Consider the following 15,280-nt stretch of genomic DNA (forward strand, 5'->3'; position numbering starts at 1 on the left):
TTAAGCTCGTAGCACCATTATGCTGTGATTTTGTTTATTTTTACCTTGCTGTTATTTTCTCTTACATCTATAACCATTGGTGTGAATTGTTTTTCTGTTAATGCTGAAAAAAGACGTCATTGCATTTTTTGCTGATACCGTGATAAGCATCGGAGAATAGACGCTGCTAAAGGAGTGAAAGGAGTAAATGCACATTCTAGGCGTAAACTTAATTTTTTTCTTCTTGCTGCACAAACTGTTGATCAACTTTTCATTTCTGTTATACATCAGTGAGTTGTAGACGTGTGACGTAAAACGAATGAAAGTGTTTATTATTGAAATACCAGAAGTTTCTCTTGCACACTTTGAATAGTTCACCTTTAGAGATATACAAGGTGCAAACAGAAATAAATACTGCAACAGTGTGTGAAGCTTCGATAAAGATAAATTTGTACAAGACTATAGCAAATTTAAGAAATGACATGTTCTTCACGTTTCACGTTACTGAAATTTTTATTAGTACCATTTGATAACCTCTCATATAATTTATAACTCAAAAACTATATAAAATATTCAAATAATAAAAATATTGGAAATATAGTCGATCCTCGTATAACGCAAGAAATACAATTTATATGAGAGAACGTGTTGTATATATGAAAACTCGAAATTTATAGATTAGATTAGAAAATACAAATAGAAAAAAGAGTATTGTTATTTAACATGTCTTTTTAACATATCGTTAGTCCATTGAGACTTTTAAGCAAATTGACTAAACACACATCCACACACTTTACGAATACTTAATAATTCCAATTTATACATTATACAAAGGCATTTGTCGTGTTATAAAGACATGTCACATTGTTTTTGTCGTGTTACAAATATGCATTGTTCTATTTCGCGTTTATATGAGATTTTATATAGTATTAGACATTTTTTTACTCTGAGAAATGCGCTATTAAAATAACGTAGTGGTGGGAGGCACCCTGTATGTATATTATATGCGTTATAAATTTGTCCACGCGCGCTTGAACAAAACAAAATTCAAAATAGGATAAAAATAAAATCCAAATAGAATAAAATGAAAAACAAAAAAAAAAAAAAAAAANAANAAATGTATGTGACATTCATACATTTAATGCAATTAAACAAACAGTAAAATCGGAAATGTAATTACGATAGTTATTGTTTAATTAACATACAATCAGTTAAAAAAATAACACGAGCATATTACGTAGATATCTGACCGTTTCTTACTCGTTGCATATGGCTGGTAGTTCTACAAGTTCTAATCGTATCCCCAGGGTGTTCTTGCTTAAAAAGATTTTCTGAATCCTTGACCTTACGTCCAAATAGAAAAATATTCCCTGAGATTTTTTTCTGAGATAGTGGACATCTTGGATATTACATGGATATCTCTAATAACCCGTATCTAAGTATAAGTAGATACTCGTAGAACCGGATCGCATTCGTGTGCAACGAATAATAGACACGCAACTCGTGTTACTCTCGAGCATTAAACTAAACGTTACGTTTTAACTTCTCAAGCCGGTGTAAATTTGCATGTTTTAAGCTCGCAACTAAATCAGCCAAAGTTTCGACATGCGAATATTTAGATGTTCCAGTTTAAGTAGATGAAGTTTGTGATGCATGATTTTGCAGTTACAAGATTTGATGTATTTTTGTAAGAAAAAAAAAAAATAAAATAAACTAAATCAGAATTGCGCATGACTTTACTAAGAGCACTTAACGCACAAACATTTAATTGCGTTATAAAAATACGCAATATTATTACGGTAACAGAATAATTATTTATAGAGTTTCTTACTTCGAGTAATTAGCCATTATCGAAAGTTTGTTAATACGTGTAACTAGCAAGTTGTGTTCCACCAGTAAGTTGTTTTTGTTTCAAGCTTCATGTATGTCATCAATTGTTTTTTGTAAAAAATAAAACTACTCTATTAAATATTTTCACAATATAATTTTTTATTAAATTAACTTTAAAACAAATAACTTACTAATGGAACATGTGACCTACTATTGCAATAAAGATTTAAAGTTATCACAGTGTACGATAATTTTCTTGATTGCATTGCCTGTAGAATTTCCATGAGAATACCGCAATTGCCATCAGACATGTAGCAAGTATAATGCCACCTGCAACAAGACGTGTACATAACTGAGTGTTAGTATCCTGTAATATACCACCGTTGTGCAATATTAAACGTTGTTTCAATTTTTTTTTATAATCAAACACAAGCCGAAGATATATTGTCTATTAATAAATGTTATACTAAGAAGCTTTTGTTTCACATACCAAAGAAGCTTAGTCCATCAAAGTGACGGTCCTTGGAAGGTGATGGCACAGCTGTTGTTGGTGCTTCTGGTGCGCTGCTACTTGATATAACTGTAGAAGGTTTAACTGAAGATGTTGGTATTGCAGTTGTTGTTTTTTGAGTAATAGTAGTTGGAATAGTAGTAGTTGTAGTAGAAGTGGGAGTAGGAACAGCAGTTGTACTAGTGTTGTCTGGTATCGTTGTTGTCTTATTAGTAGTAGTCGAGGTTGAAGCTGTAGTAACTTCGGTACTACTATGTGTGCTACTAGTAGTCGATGAAGGAGGCGAAGTGATAGTTGTTTCATTGCTTTTATTGCTCACATTGGATGCTTGTATTTCACCTATGTGTGTCTGCGCTACAGCTGAATACATAAAGAATTCATATATCAATTTTTGTAATTAATTAGATTTATATCTTTCGACCAAAACAGATAAAACATTTATTTCAACCATCAGTTGAGCATATTTCGGTTTGTGATAAGCGAAAACTATATATTTTGCAAACACATGTATGAAGTAAAATTAATGTATTACGTTTTTTCCTGAATTTTCATATATATATAATATTGCGAATTACAAATATAAAAGAAATAAAATATTCAAAGTTTGATTTTATCGTAAAATTTTCTTTTCAAGCTTACAAAACAAAATTGTATAATAAATGTTCGATACATTTCAATGTGTTAATATTTGCCGCACGTTTTTGTCACGTGCAACATATATATATATTCAGAGATTAAAATATCGGACTTTATCAGGAACTTTAACCAAACAGGAATTACAAATGATAAGTAAATTATTTGATAACTCTCTGTTTTTAACCAGACCGAACCCGGAATATTTTGCCAACCGGTTTACTGAACCGTGAGTTCGCACACAGTCGAGTTAAAAGTTTTTTTTCAACTCTCTGTGTTTGTAACACGTATGAAAATATCAGAAGCGAGTGTGCGAAAATATGTGCGCGCGAATTTGTATCGCTCGCTTTCAATTGCAATGTTATTACAACGCGACGAAGCAGCATATACCGTGTACGTAACTTGTCGCACACGTCGATCGTTATCGGGCTCTATACAACCGAGTCCGCGAGATTCGGTCGGTGTGGTCGGCGGAAAATCAATAGCGTTAAGAATCTGCTCGAAAATGCCGTTGCCTAACGAAGGTCAAACGCGCGTGAAGAAAAAAAATCATTACATACCGTAGTGCCGCAATAACGCGAGTCCCGTTTCGTTTTAATCTTGTTTTGCGTATATACTTCAAAAAAGTGTTTTGTGTCCACTCAAAGCGTCCACGAATAATAAAAGAAACAAAAACATACACATTGTTCTTATTCAGAGAGAAAAAACAAAATGTAGAAAATCAATTTTTGGTCAACGGACCGAATTGATAAAAATTTTTCGCGAAATCACAAACGGAAGAAAACATTTATATATCGATAATTCAATATTGAATGTAGGGCAGATAAGCGATTGCTCTCGTGTGAAATAAATTTCAGTCTATTTTTAATATCTTATCATATTCACACGCGGAAACCCGCGTTGAAATATCATATTCAAGTTTATCATAACATAAAATTATCTGCGCATTGCGCGAATACAAGATATAAAATCAACGTTGTATTTTTGTAAAATATATACGCGATATTTAGTATGAAAATGTCAAAAGTGAACTTACCAATCTTACCATCGGTGTTGTCTAACGCTAGAGAACTGATCGTTATGCTCAGTAATATGCAAATCACGTAGGCTGACTTCATCTTTGACGCTAAATGTACTTAAAAAAAAACGTCTAGAAAGTTCGGAATTTTCTTTCGGGGAGAGAAAACGCGGCACAAATAGATAATAAATGACAATCTCACGGCACTATTTCGACTCGCTCGAACCGACTGTACGTCCTGTGACCTTTCGGTTGTTACACCAAAGCGGGCAACTGACGCTTAATCGTCGCAAGCAGGTGGTATATATCGACGTATGTATGTATATATACTCGGTATTACTTCCAACGTACGTGATACAAGCCGTATAGCAAATAGGAAACCAGTGAGAGATAACCGAGTACAATACAATCTTCATACTCTTGAAAATCGAATCCACGCTCCTCAGCGCCGTCTGGTGCCGTCGCCGCCGAACTAAAATGGCTCACGTGACGCGAAGAAGCAGCGGCATCGCATTTAAATTTGTTTGTTGCGATTGTATAAGTTCTTGCACGTTGAAAATTATTGTTTTTAAAATATGTCGAAAAAACTAAATAAATGTAAGAGAAGCTGTCGCAGCAATGTTCATTGTAGATGCAATCCTTTGCTAATGTGCGATTATGTTAAAAACCTTAAGCTCTGTTTACACGAGATTCGAGAAAGTCAGTCAGTCAGTGTTCTCGTAATTGCGGGATCGGTTCAACCAATCTCGTGTAAACTCAACGAAACTTTGACCAAACGCATTGGTCGCGTTGGCCAATCGGGCCAATCATGAGTAACGGTTAATCAACCGATTGAGTTAATTCCAAATTGACTTGCGATTTCAAAGCCAATTTTATTCACTATTTTTGATTGTATATATCTTCGGCCAATTAATCCGAGATGATAAGGTTAGGTTGAATAAAGTGTTGAACAAAATTTCATCGCCCATGTTCAGCAGACTGAGCGGATCAAGTGAGCGCTTGGTGATATGATTGGTTTCTACACTTAGATCCAGCGAAGATCTAAAGGCAAGATTCAATCATATTAAAGAATCACTAACGGCCGATTTCTTCATACCTCTCGATAGCTATCCTCTGGATAAATTCCTCTAAGAACCAATTTTGAGAGATATCTTCTAGATAAAGTTATCGAAAACTTATCTAGAAGTGAAAAAATTGGCTGTAAACGCGTGTACTGATCCGCTCAGACTTGGTTTATGCGGGTCTAAGATTTTAATATTTCTGTTTATTAACAGAAGCATAACAGAATATAACAGAAGCATTGAAATCCTATAGTTGAACTGTACCAATTCCGGCATAAATTAACAGTTATTACCCGCAAAGCTAAAACAAGGCCTTGTTTGCCCGCATAAACCCAGGCCTCAGTCTGCTGAACGTGGCCATTGACAAACTTTATTCTATCGACGAGTTTCGGAATGAGCAAGATCGAAGCGAAGCGATTGGTCTGTTCGAATTGATTATACGAACGGACCAATCGTATCTCGCGTCGAATAGTTTCGATCCGTTCCAAAACTCATCGAAAGGGAAGCGCATCAATCGGCCTGTTTGTAATTACCAAAACTTTACCGACGTAATTATAGGTTTTGATATTGAGCATTGGCGACTAGAAGAATTGAGATATTTTGGTTTCAACGAGATTCGTTCGCGCTCTCGCAACTTCGTAAAAAATAAAAAAAAAAAAAAAAAAGCGTTTCAGCTTTTCCGTCCGACGACTATGCGCACACCCGCCCTGCCCTACAATCTCGCGGCCTCTCCGGCAAAGTGGCGCCCTCGTCTGGCATCGTCGAATTTAAGGGGAAGGGAGACCGCAACAGTCGAGAATGCCGATGATGCGCGTTTAGGCCTACCCTACGAGTTCAGTGCTAGACTAGTGCTCGATGCGAGGTGGGTGTGTGTGACGAGGTACAGCACGAGTGCCTCGAGTGCTCGCGCTCGTACGAGGAAAATTTTGTTTTCGTTTGAGCGCCTTTGTGCCAGATCGAATTAATCCAATAGACAAAAAAATCTACGAGAAGGCGAAAGCACGCTGCTTATCCCCCTCGTGAGAGTTTAGATATTAGTTAATACGAGGTGGATACGAGGGTGAACAGGGTAAAAGGAACGCTGCTCGCTTACGGAATCACGAAAGGAGAGGAGGTTGACATACACACAAAGGGGGGTAAAACGACGACGGGTATCGTTAAAAGCGCACGAGTAACTGAAGAAAAAAAAAAAAAAAACGGTGGTGCGGCATCTTGTGGCGGCAGCGGGGTGGCTTTTGTGGTTGGTGACCAACTCGCGAAATAAAGGGCAAAGGAAATGGGTCGCTCCGAGTTTAATACGTGATACGAGGTGCGTAAGCGCGCGCGCGCGCGCGCGTGCTTCTCCCTTCGGCGAGCTCTGTTGTGCGTGTGTACATGGCGTGCGTTCGTATGTCATCGACGTCCTCCTCCCCGTTGCCGCCGCCGCCGCCGCCGCCGCCACCGCCGTCGTCGTCGTCGTCGTGGCTGTTGTGTACGTATGTGTGTGAGACACGCGAAATACGCGTGTGTTTGTGTGAATGAAGAGAAAAGAAAAGCAAGGGAAGGCTCCTAAGGGCTTACCCTGAAATATAAGTGAGCATTGTGGTCGTCATCATCGTCGTCCCGACGCGCAACCTCGACGTTTACGTCGAAAGCAAAAAAAGATATCGAAGAGTTTTCTGTGAAAATGCGACGCGATATGACGACGACGACGACGACGACGACGAGTGACGTCGTTACAACGGCAGTATTTGCAGCATCGCCATCGTGGAGATCATGGACAACGTCGTCGTCGTCGACGGCATCATTGACGACATCGTCGTCAACATTGACGACATGGACACTGGCGTTACACGCACCGTTACAACGTTTGATCGCGGCAACTCTGCTATTGTTGCTCATGTCCACGCATCTTGGTTCAGCCGCGGCTTCCTGCAGATGGACAAGCGAGGCCGGCAACGAAACCCGTTCGGCGGTTTGCGCCCTACGCATCCTGGACCCAGCGACGATTGTCGCTCTGGCGCCGTCGCTCGATGGCGCGGTCAAACTTCGAATCAGCTGCAGCGACGTGCACCATTTTGAAAGCAATTTGAGCGCAGAGATCTGGCATCGGTTGGCCGCTCTTCACGAGTTGCACGTGCACGGTTGCAAGGTGTTGCAAATACCAGCGGGCGCGTTTCAACCGTTGCTCGAACTTAAACGGCTCGTCGTTCAGACTCTGAACGCGGTATGGGGCGCTGCTAGATATCTGGAATTCGCGCCACGTTCTCTCGCGGGTCTCCGCGAGCTTCACACTCTAGAGATAATCGAGAGCAATGTGCTGGCATTACCGTCGAGTCTGCTCTGTGAACTGGACAATTTGCAGACTCTCAATCTTACCGGTAATCGCATCCGCGACATCAACGACATCGGTTTGACGGAACCGCCTGGAACCGCCGTCGACGACGGCAACGGCGAATCCTGTCGGGCCGATATTCGGATTTTGGATCTGTCGGGTAACGAATTTCGCCGATTACCCGAGAAAGGGCCGTTGGCGAGCCTGCGACAGTTGCAGGAATTGCACTTGCAACGCAACGCGATTTCCGAAATTGACAAGAACGCGCTGAACGGTCTCACCGCTCTGCGCACCTTCAACGCCAGCCACAACGCCCTGGACTCGCTGCCCGAAGGACTGTTTGCTAACACGCGCGAACTACGGGTAATACATCTGGCGTACAACGGATTGCGCGACTTGCCGCAAAAAGTGTTCACAAAGTTGGAGCAGCTTCTGGTGCTGAATCTCGCCAACAACCGTCTCGGCAGCGACAGCGTCGACGAAACCACCTTCAACGGCCTGATTCGCTTGATTGTTCTTGATCTATCGTACAACCTGCTGACGCACATCGACGCTCGCATGTTCAAAGATCTGTTCTTCCTACAAATCCTTGACCTACGTAACAACTCGATCGATCGTATCGAGAGCAACGCTTTTCTACCGCTTTACAATCTTCACACGCTGCAGCTGTCCGACAATCGTCTCCACACTGTGGGAGCGCAGCTGTTTAACGGTCTCTTTGTGTTGAATCGACTGACGTTGTCCGGAAACTCGATTACAAATATCGACAGCGTGGCGTTTCGAAACTGTTCCGATCTCAAGGAACTGGATCTCAGCGGCAACGAACTCGCAGCCGTGCCGGACGCGTTGCGCGACCTCGCTTTTCTCAAGACCCTCGATCTCGGCGAGAACCGTATAAGCGAGTTTCACAACGGATCTTTTCGCAACCTCCATCAACTCACCGGCCTTCGTTTGATCGGCAACGACATCGGCAATCTGACCCGCGGCATGCTCTGGGACCTGCCGAATCTACAAATTCTCAACTTGGCCCATAACAAAGTGCAACATGTAGAGCAACACGCGTTTGAGCGAAACAATCGACTGGAGGCGATCCGTCTTGACGGTAATTTCCTGTCGAACATCAACGGCGTGTTCAACAAGATCACGAGTTTGCTGTTGCTAAACTTGTCGGAAAATCATATTCAGTGGTTTGACTACGCTTTCATACCCAACAGTCTAAAGTGGCTCGATATTCACGGCAACTATATCGAAAATCTGAGCAATTACTATAACATCCGTAATTCCAAAGTGAAGACTTTAGACGCCAGTCACAATCGTATTACCGAACTCACGCCGCAGTCCGTGCCGAATAGCGTGGAATTATTATTTATTAACAATAACTACATAAGCGTGGTGCGCCCAAACACGTTTACCAACAAAGTGAATCTAACTCGCGTGGACATATACGCCAATATGATCGAGACGATGGAGCTGACGTCGTTGTTGCTGACCAAAGTGCCGGATAACAGACCGTTGCCAGAATTCTACATAGGCGGCAATCCTTTCAACTGCAACTGTTCGATGGACTGGTTGCCGGCCATCAATAATCAAACTTCGAGGGAATATCCGCGAATCATGGATCTTGACAACGCCATGTGCCGTACGTTGGGACCGCGAGGAGTTGCCATTCTACCGGCATCAACCGCCCGTTCGGAACAGTTTCTCTGTCGCTACGAGAAACATTGCTTCGCCCTTTGCCATTGCTGCGACTACACCACATGCGACTGCGAGATGAAGTGTCCGATCGGTTGCAGGTGCTACAACGATCGCACGTGGAACACAAATGTCGTCGACTGCTCGGGTCTCGGAGTTTCCGAAATACCGCGTCGAATACCGGCTGACGCAACCGAATTGTACCTAGACGGTAACGTGTTTCATGAACTTCACGACCACTTGTTCGTCGGCCGCAAGAACATGCGCGTATTGTATGTGAACGCCACCGGAATCGAAACCATTCAGAACCGCACATTCAACGGCCTCACCAATCTACTGATTTTGCATCTCGAAGACAATCGGATACGCGAGCTCAAAGGTTTCGAATTCGAACGGTTGTGGCATTTGCGCGAACTCTACTTGCAAAACAACGTCATCGGGTTTATTGGCAATTTAACCTTTTTACCGTTGCGTTCGCTCGAGATCTTACGATTACATGGGAATCGTCTGGTGACCTTTCCGGTGTGGCAGGTCACTTTGAACATACGACTGGTCGAGCTGTCGCTCGGTGGCAATCCCTGGTCCTGTCGCTGCAAGTTTCTACAGGAATTGTCCTCCTGGGTGTCGGACAACGCGCACAAAGTTATCGACACCGGCGATGTTTGGTGTTACTACGGCGGTGATTTCAGGCCGGCCTATAGACGTCGTCTTAACGTAAACGAGACCGCCTGTTCGGACTACTTCGCTCAGGGTGGCGTGATCGAGAGCATTATGGTGTCGGACTATCTACCACTGGTAGCCGCCACTCTATCGGCCGTTCTCATTCTACTTGTTATCATAGTGCTCGCTTTCGTGTTTCGCGAACCGGTCGGCGCCTGGGCCTATTCCAAGTACGGACTACGATTTTTACGCACGAAATCCGGCAAGGCCACGACCACAGCGAGTATGGGGGTCGCAGCCGCGATGACCGCGGGCTGTTGCGACGATCGGGATCGTCTTTATGACTGTTACGTTTGCTACAGTCCGCACGACGAGGACTTCGTGATGCACTCGCTGGCGGACGAATTGGAGCACGGAGCGAGCGGTTTGAGACTTTGTCTTCATCATCGGGACCTGCCGTGCGTGTTACGCGCTTCCGCCCCCGCGCCCGCTGTTCTCGAAGCGGTGGACGCGTCGCGACGCGTGCTGATCGTGTTGACTCGCGATTTTCTGCACACCGAATGGTCACGTTTCGAGTTTCGTGCGGCGCTGCACGAAGCGTTGCGCGGCCGCGCTTCTCAGTTAATCGTTATCCAAATCGGTCAGATTGGCGTCGAGGTCGAACGCGATCCCGAATTGCGACCCTATCTGAGAACGGCCGCTGTTATACTCACGTGGGGCGAGAAGAGGTTCTGGGAACGATTGAGATACGCGTTGCCGCCGTCAACGACGACCGCCATCATCGCCACAAGCGCCAACACAACCACAGGCACCGCTGTCAGCAACGTCGTCGAGAGCAAGTCGTCGCCTCTGGTGTACAAGCGTAACATCAACACCTACACCTTGGACAGCGATATAGGCAGTCTTGAAAAGAGCAGCATGTCGACGCTGCGCGGCGGTCAGCGCGGCGCGCTCTTCAAGGACTCCTCGTCGACGCTAATGTTGCAACACGCGCCTCCCGCTTATTCGTGTAGTACCCCACTTCCCTCTATGTTGGGACAGCAACAGCAAATGCCGCCGTCGTCGTCGCCGGTGGTACAGCCTAGGCTGACCATCAATCATGCCTACCGGGACGTGACGCTGCCGGCAGATAATCTCGTCACTACCACCACCACCGCTACCGCCAATAACAGCAACTGCAGCGTGGTTAGCGATGACCACAGGAGACCGCTTTCCGAGCACATCTACTCGTCCATCGACTCGGATTATTCCACCCTTGAGAAGACTGCCTGGAGGCAACCGCCCCCACCGCCACCTCCGCCTTCCTCGGGACAGGCCTATCTGGTTTAGCTACTTGCGATCGTTACCCCAGGTGTTCCCGAAAACGCTACGTATTTACGAAATCGTGGAAACCGTCGACTCGAACATGATAGCGACGAGCGACGATAGTCGATTTCTCGTTCTCGTAAGGTTGTGCTGAAATTCTGTGTGTTCGCCCACGTGACGCCCGATTGACGACGGCATCGATAGACTGAATTCCCAAAGACGCTGCGCGCGATCGAGTCGCGAACTCCCACAAGAGACACGTGTACATAATTTAGAGAGACGTCGTCGCAAAGGGAACTAAGGGACGAAGTGTTCGCGTTATGTTAATTAACATTTTGCGGATAATTGTGATAATAAGTCGTTTTTATTTTTTCTTGTTGACGAGAATTTTGTTTTGTTTATTATTACAATACCTCGCCTTTTTCAAGCGTGTAATTGATTGTCCTTGTATGCGTGTGCTGGATTCGAGAATCTCGCGAGAATCTCATTCTCGTATAAAAAAAGTCTCTCGCTTTTTGGTATAAAAATATAAATTTAATATGTCTATTTATACGTAAACTTTGTTTCAGAAATGATATTAATCTATGATGATAGTTATTTTTTTTTTAAATTTTTGTAACTTTTCTATTTCAGAAAACACTCGTTATAATATTGACTTTTTTTTCGTCGATATAACTTGTAATAACTTTTTCAACACTCTTCGCATGCCTGGTGCGAGAAAAAGAAGGATGCTTGAAAAAAAAAATTGTTTTTCACATTTGTCCCAAAAAAAACCAATGTATTACTCGCAAATAATCATCGTCAAATACTTTATTTATAATTTTATTTTATAAAAATAAAATTAAAATTCGTGAAGTTTTTCCTTTTACAAAAAAAAAATTCTATTTTTAACAAAATGAAAACTAGGATCTTACAAAGCACGGGAATCATCATTTTTATAAAATAAAATTATAAATAAATATTGGGTTAAAAATTGCGATTCTTTTAATTTTTTTCGTCTCTCGTTCGTCTAGACCGATGATTCCCGTGCTTTGTAAGATCCTAGTTTTCATTTTGTTAAAAATAGAATTTTTTTTTTTTTGTAAAAGGAAAAACTTCACGAAGAGCACATGACACGTAGGCTATTTGTTATCAGGCGTGCAAAGGGTTAGAAATCCTTTGGTACGTTCTTCCGTCTTCATTCAAGAGCGATACGCGCGCGAACGTATACAAGAGAAGAGTACTCGTTTCTCGCATATAATTCTCGCGGACTGACACACACCATCCCTTCGGCGGTGATACGCGTTGTGAGAACCCTAGTGTAAATATTTATTTCTTTATTGCGAATGTAAATAATACGCTATTACGCAACTATTGCGTTTGCATGCGTATGTACATTGTACATGTATGTATATATATATATACACACACACACACACACACACACACACACACACACACATCCACACACGTGATTGACGATGTCACTTGAATGTCGTCGCCGCATAATAGAGAGTTATGACGCTAGCTTCGACTTCTAGGTAGATAACTTTTTGTAATTTTATATGTCTGCGAGAGAGAGATAAAAAAAAAAAAAAAAAAAAAACCGAGGAGAAGAGGAAGGAGGAGGATAGGTGGTTGTACGATATAAATGTAAATATGTATAATTGAGAACGCGTTCTCTTTGTCGCGCCGCGCCTTCGTGTAAGATACTGTTCGCCGCGTGAAAGAGAGGATAAGAATTAAAAAAAAAAAGAGTGAGAAACAAAAAAAAAAAAAAAAATAAGCGAAAGGCATGTGCAGTTTTTTCGGCGAAGGTGAGAGGAGAAGACGCTCGCAGCGTCTGTGTCAGCGCATGTACCGTCAGACTTCACTGTATACTTGATTTATTTAAAAAAAAAAAAAAAGATCATGTGAATAAATTTATAAAATACGTTACTACTCATCTTTGTAATATACTGCTTGATACTTCGATTCGACCGAGATTTGTGCGAGTACATACACACACACGTGAGAACGATGTTTGTTCACATAAAGAACCTTTTCTTTGATCGCAGGAGGAGGAGGAGGAGGAGTCTCTTGGTTTTCCCCGCGGATTGTTGTGACGAAATTTGGATCGATTAGGAGAAAGAGAGAGAGAGAGAGAGAGAAGAGACTTATTTCCATATGGTAATTTTGCGCTACGATTGGTTAAAATATTCGCAAATGCATTATCCGAGCGCGGGGACTAGGGTATCGGTGGAGGAGGAAGGAAGGCAAAAGCGAACGACCGTGTTGTTTCCCACATAGCCCTCTATATATATATATATATCTCTCTCTTTCTCTCTCTCTCTCTCTCTGTCTCTCTTTCTCTCTGTCGTTACCTATATATCGCGGTGCGCGGCCGCGTACCGGCTATATAGATCGCGAACGGAACATTGATCCTAGTCAGCGGCGCCGCGCACTCACTGCACACCATCTGCACACTTACATTATTAATGCGCCTACGACCGCTACCGCGCGGAGGTGTACGTTTCTGTTGTTTGCGAAATCTTTCCGCGACGAATAAAAACACCATCGAAGTTATATTATCGCGCGCTCGAGTAAAACGCTCGAACGCTAATCGAAGATCCGCGATTATTATTCGCAGCATAGCTTTTTGAAAGCTTGAAATCATTAAATTTGCTATATATATTATATATATATAAATTTCATTAATTTAATGCGTTTGTTTTCTTTTTTTGCGATAATCCCGGACCAATTGAAATAATCTCGACGTTAACCGTATTGTAATAAAATTTGATGAGACGGAAATCCAATTAGAGGAGCCCGACGTGAAAAGGCAACCTTGTAATAGAACATCGTGATGTAACGCAACGAAACTCGCCTCATCTTCTTCGCTTGGATTTTAAAATCTTCAAATGCATGGTGAAAAATTGTAAAATGTTGGTGCGGTTTATTGATCCTGGCATCTGTTTAAAAAAAAAAAAAAAAAAAAAAAGAAGAAGAAAAAAAAATGAAAAGCTGAGTAACACGCATGATATACTTGAAGAAATATGGTTTCCTTTACAAGCGCATTTCATATCCTAGCGCAAGCAACCACGCTTGGAACCAGTTTGCCCGCCTTGCTATGGAATGTAAGGACGGCTGTAATTATTTGCAGCGCGTAGTTGCCGACCGCCGCCGATCAGATCTAGGCGTGTGCAAGAGAATCGCCTCTATGATCTCGATCTCCTTGTAGTGTATCTCGCGGGACGGCGTCCCGATTTCTGTCCGCCGATCTCTCGCGATAGAACTCCATTGTATCCGACAACGCCCTCCCTTTTCCGTTATTATTGGATTGGAATAATGGAGAGCAGACAGAAGTCCGCACAATAATATTTCGTCCATAGTTCGCGAGGGGCATCACTTGGAAACTTTTTGTCGCTAGTTGAAGTTAAATGAGATCGAAACTTTTTTTTTTGTTTTTTTGTTTTAAGTCAAAAAGAGAAAGCTTTCTATTTGGTTTTTTCTTTCTCCTTTATGACATTTAAATTTGATACGTAGCTTTGAGATTTTCGCAAACTTTTATAATGCCGATTGAAAAATTTATATTTTTTTATTACATTACGTAAATGAAATACATTTCTCGCAATTGCTCGCTGTCTCTCGTATAATATAATATAATATATTGCGCTTGTTTGCGATTTTGAGATTTTTCTTTGCACCAATTTTTCTGACTCGTTGGTTACTCGTTATTCAATAACTATAACTGGTAAATCCGCGCGTGCGGATTTGGGCGTGGATATCTGGTTCACCACTTCAGAAAGAGAACTCGGCAATAATACGCTTGAGCGTCCTCGAGGTTTGTGTGCAAGAGCACACCTTTCACCAGGTATCGAGTAAGGGTAGGCGCCACGCGTCACCGTCAAGTTCGTTATTTGGATCATTCTTGCGAAACGCTATTCAGGGTTGTGTGTGCGGTGTGTTCGCTGGCCTTGACGAGTGTTTCTTTTAGTGACACACAAGTCGAGTCTCTCGTCGGTTCAAAATACGATACGATCGTCATCTTTCANNAAAAAAAAAAAAAAAAAAAAAAAAAAAATTATGTTTCATTAAATAAGTTAACTAACTTTTGGACATTCTTATTTTGATTTGAGACGTTATATTTAATTGTAATATACGTAAGAAGAAAAAAATCTCTTGTTTGAAGCAACATCTCACACTTGGACAAAATCTCATGCGGTTTCTCATTTACAATGTTACGGTTAACATTGGTTTTTTATACGTAAATAATGTTTGCATGTAATATATTCATGCGCATGCGGATGAGATAGCAT

At 42.1% G+C, this 15,280-nt stretch overlaps 2 protein-coding genes across 2 annotated transcripts; one reads left to right on the forward strand and one right to left on the reverse strand.

Moving 5' to 3' along the window:
• Positions 1-1,103: 1,103 nt before the first annotated feature.
• LOC109854361 (integumentary mucin C.1) lies at positions 1,104-4,071 on the reverse strand. Its single transcript, XM_020427378.1, has 3 exons — positions 3,990-4,071; positions 2,300-2,680; positions 1,104-2,139 (listed from the first exon to the last, which is right to left on the reverse strand). Exons 1-3 carry the CDS (start codon positions 4,069-4,071, stop codon positions 2,045-2,047), a joined length of 558 nt encoding a protein of 185 aa, XP_020282967.1. The 3' UTR covers positions 1,104-2,044.
• A 2,408-nt stretch (positions 4,072-6,479) lies between these two features.
• LOC109854333 (toll-like receptor 7) lies at positions 6,480-12,737 on the forward strand. Its single transcript, XM_020427311.1, has one exon. It carries the CDS (start codon positions 6,699-6,701, stop codon positions 11,025-11,027), a length of 4,329 nt encoding a protein of 1,442 aa, XP_020282900.1. The 5' UTR covers positions 6,480-6,698; the 3' UTR covers positions 11,028-12,737.
• The last annotated feature ends 2,543 nt before the right edge of the window (positions 12,738-15,280 follow it).

The sequence above is a fragment of the Pseudomyrmex gracilis genome, unplaced genomic scaffold (assembly GCF_002006095.1).
Source record: "Pseudomyrmex gracilis isolate BER0280 unplaced genomic scaffold, ASM200609v1 scaffold_63, whole genome shotgun sequence".
Classification (NCBI taxonomy): Eukaryota; Metazoa; Arthropoda; class Insecta; order Hymenoptera; family Formicidae; genus Pseudomyrmex; species Pseudomyrmex gracilis.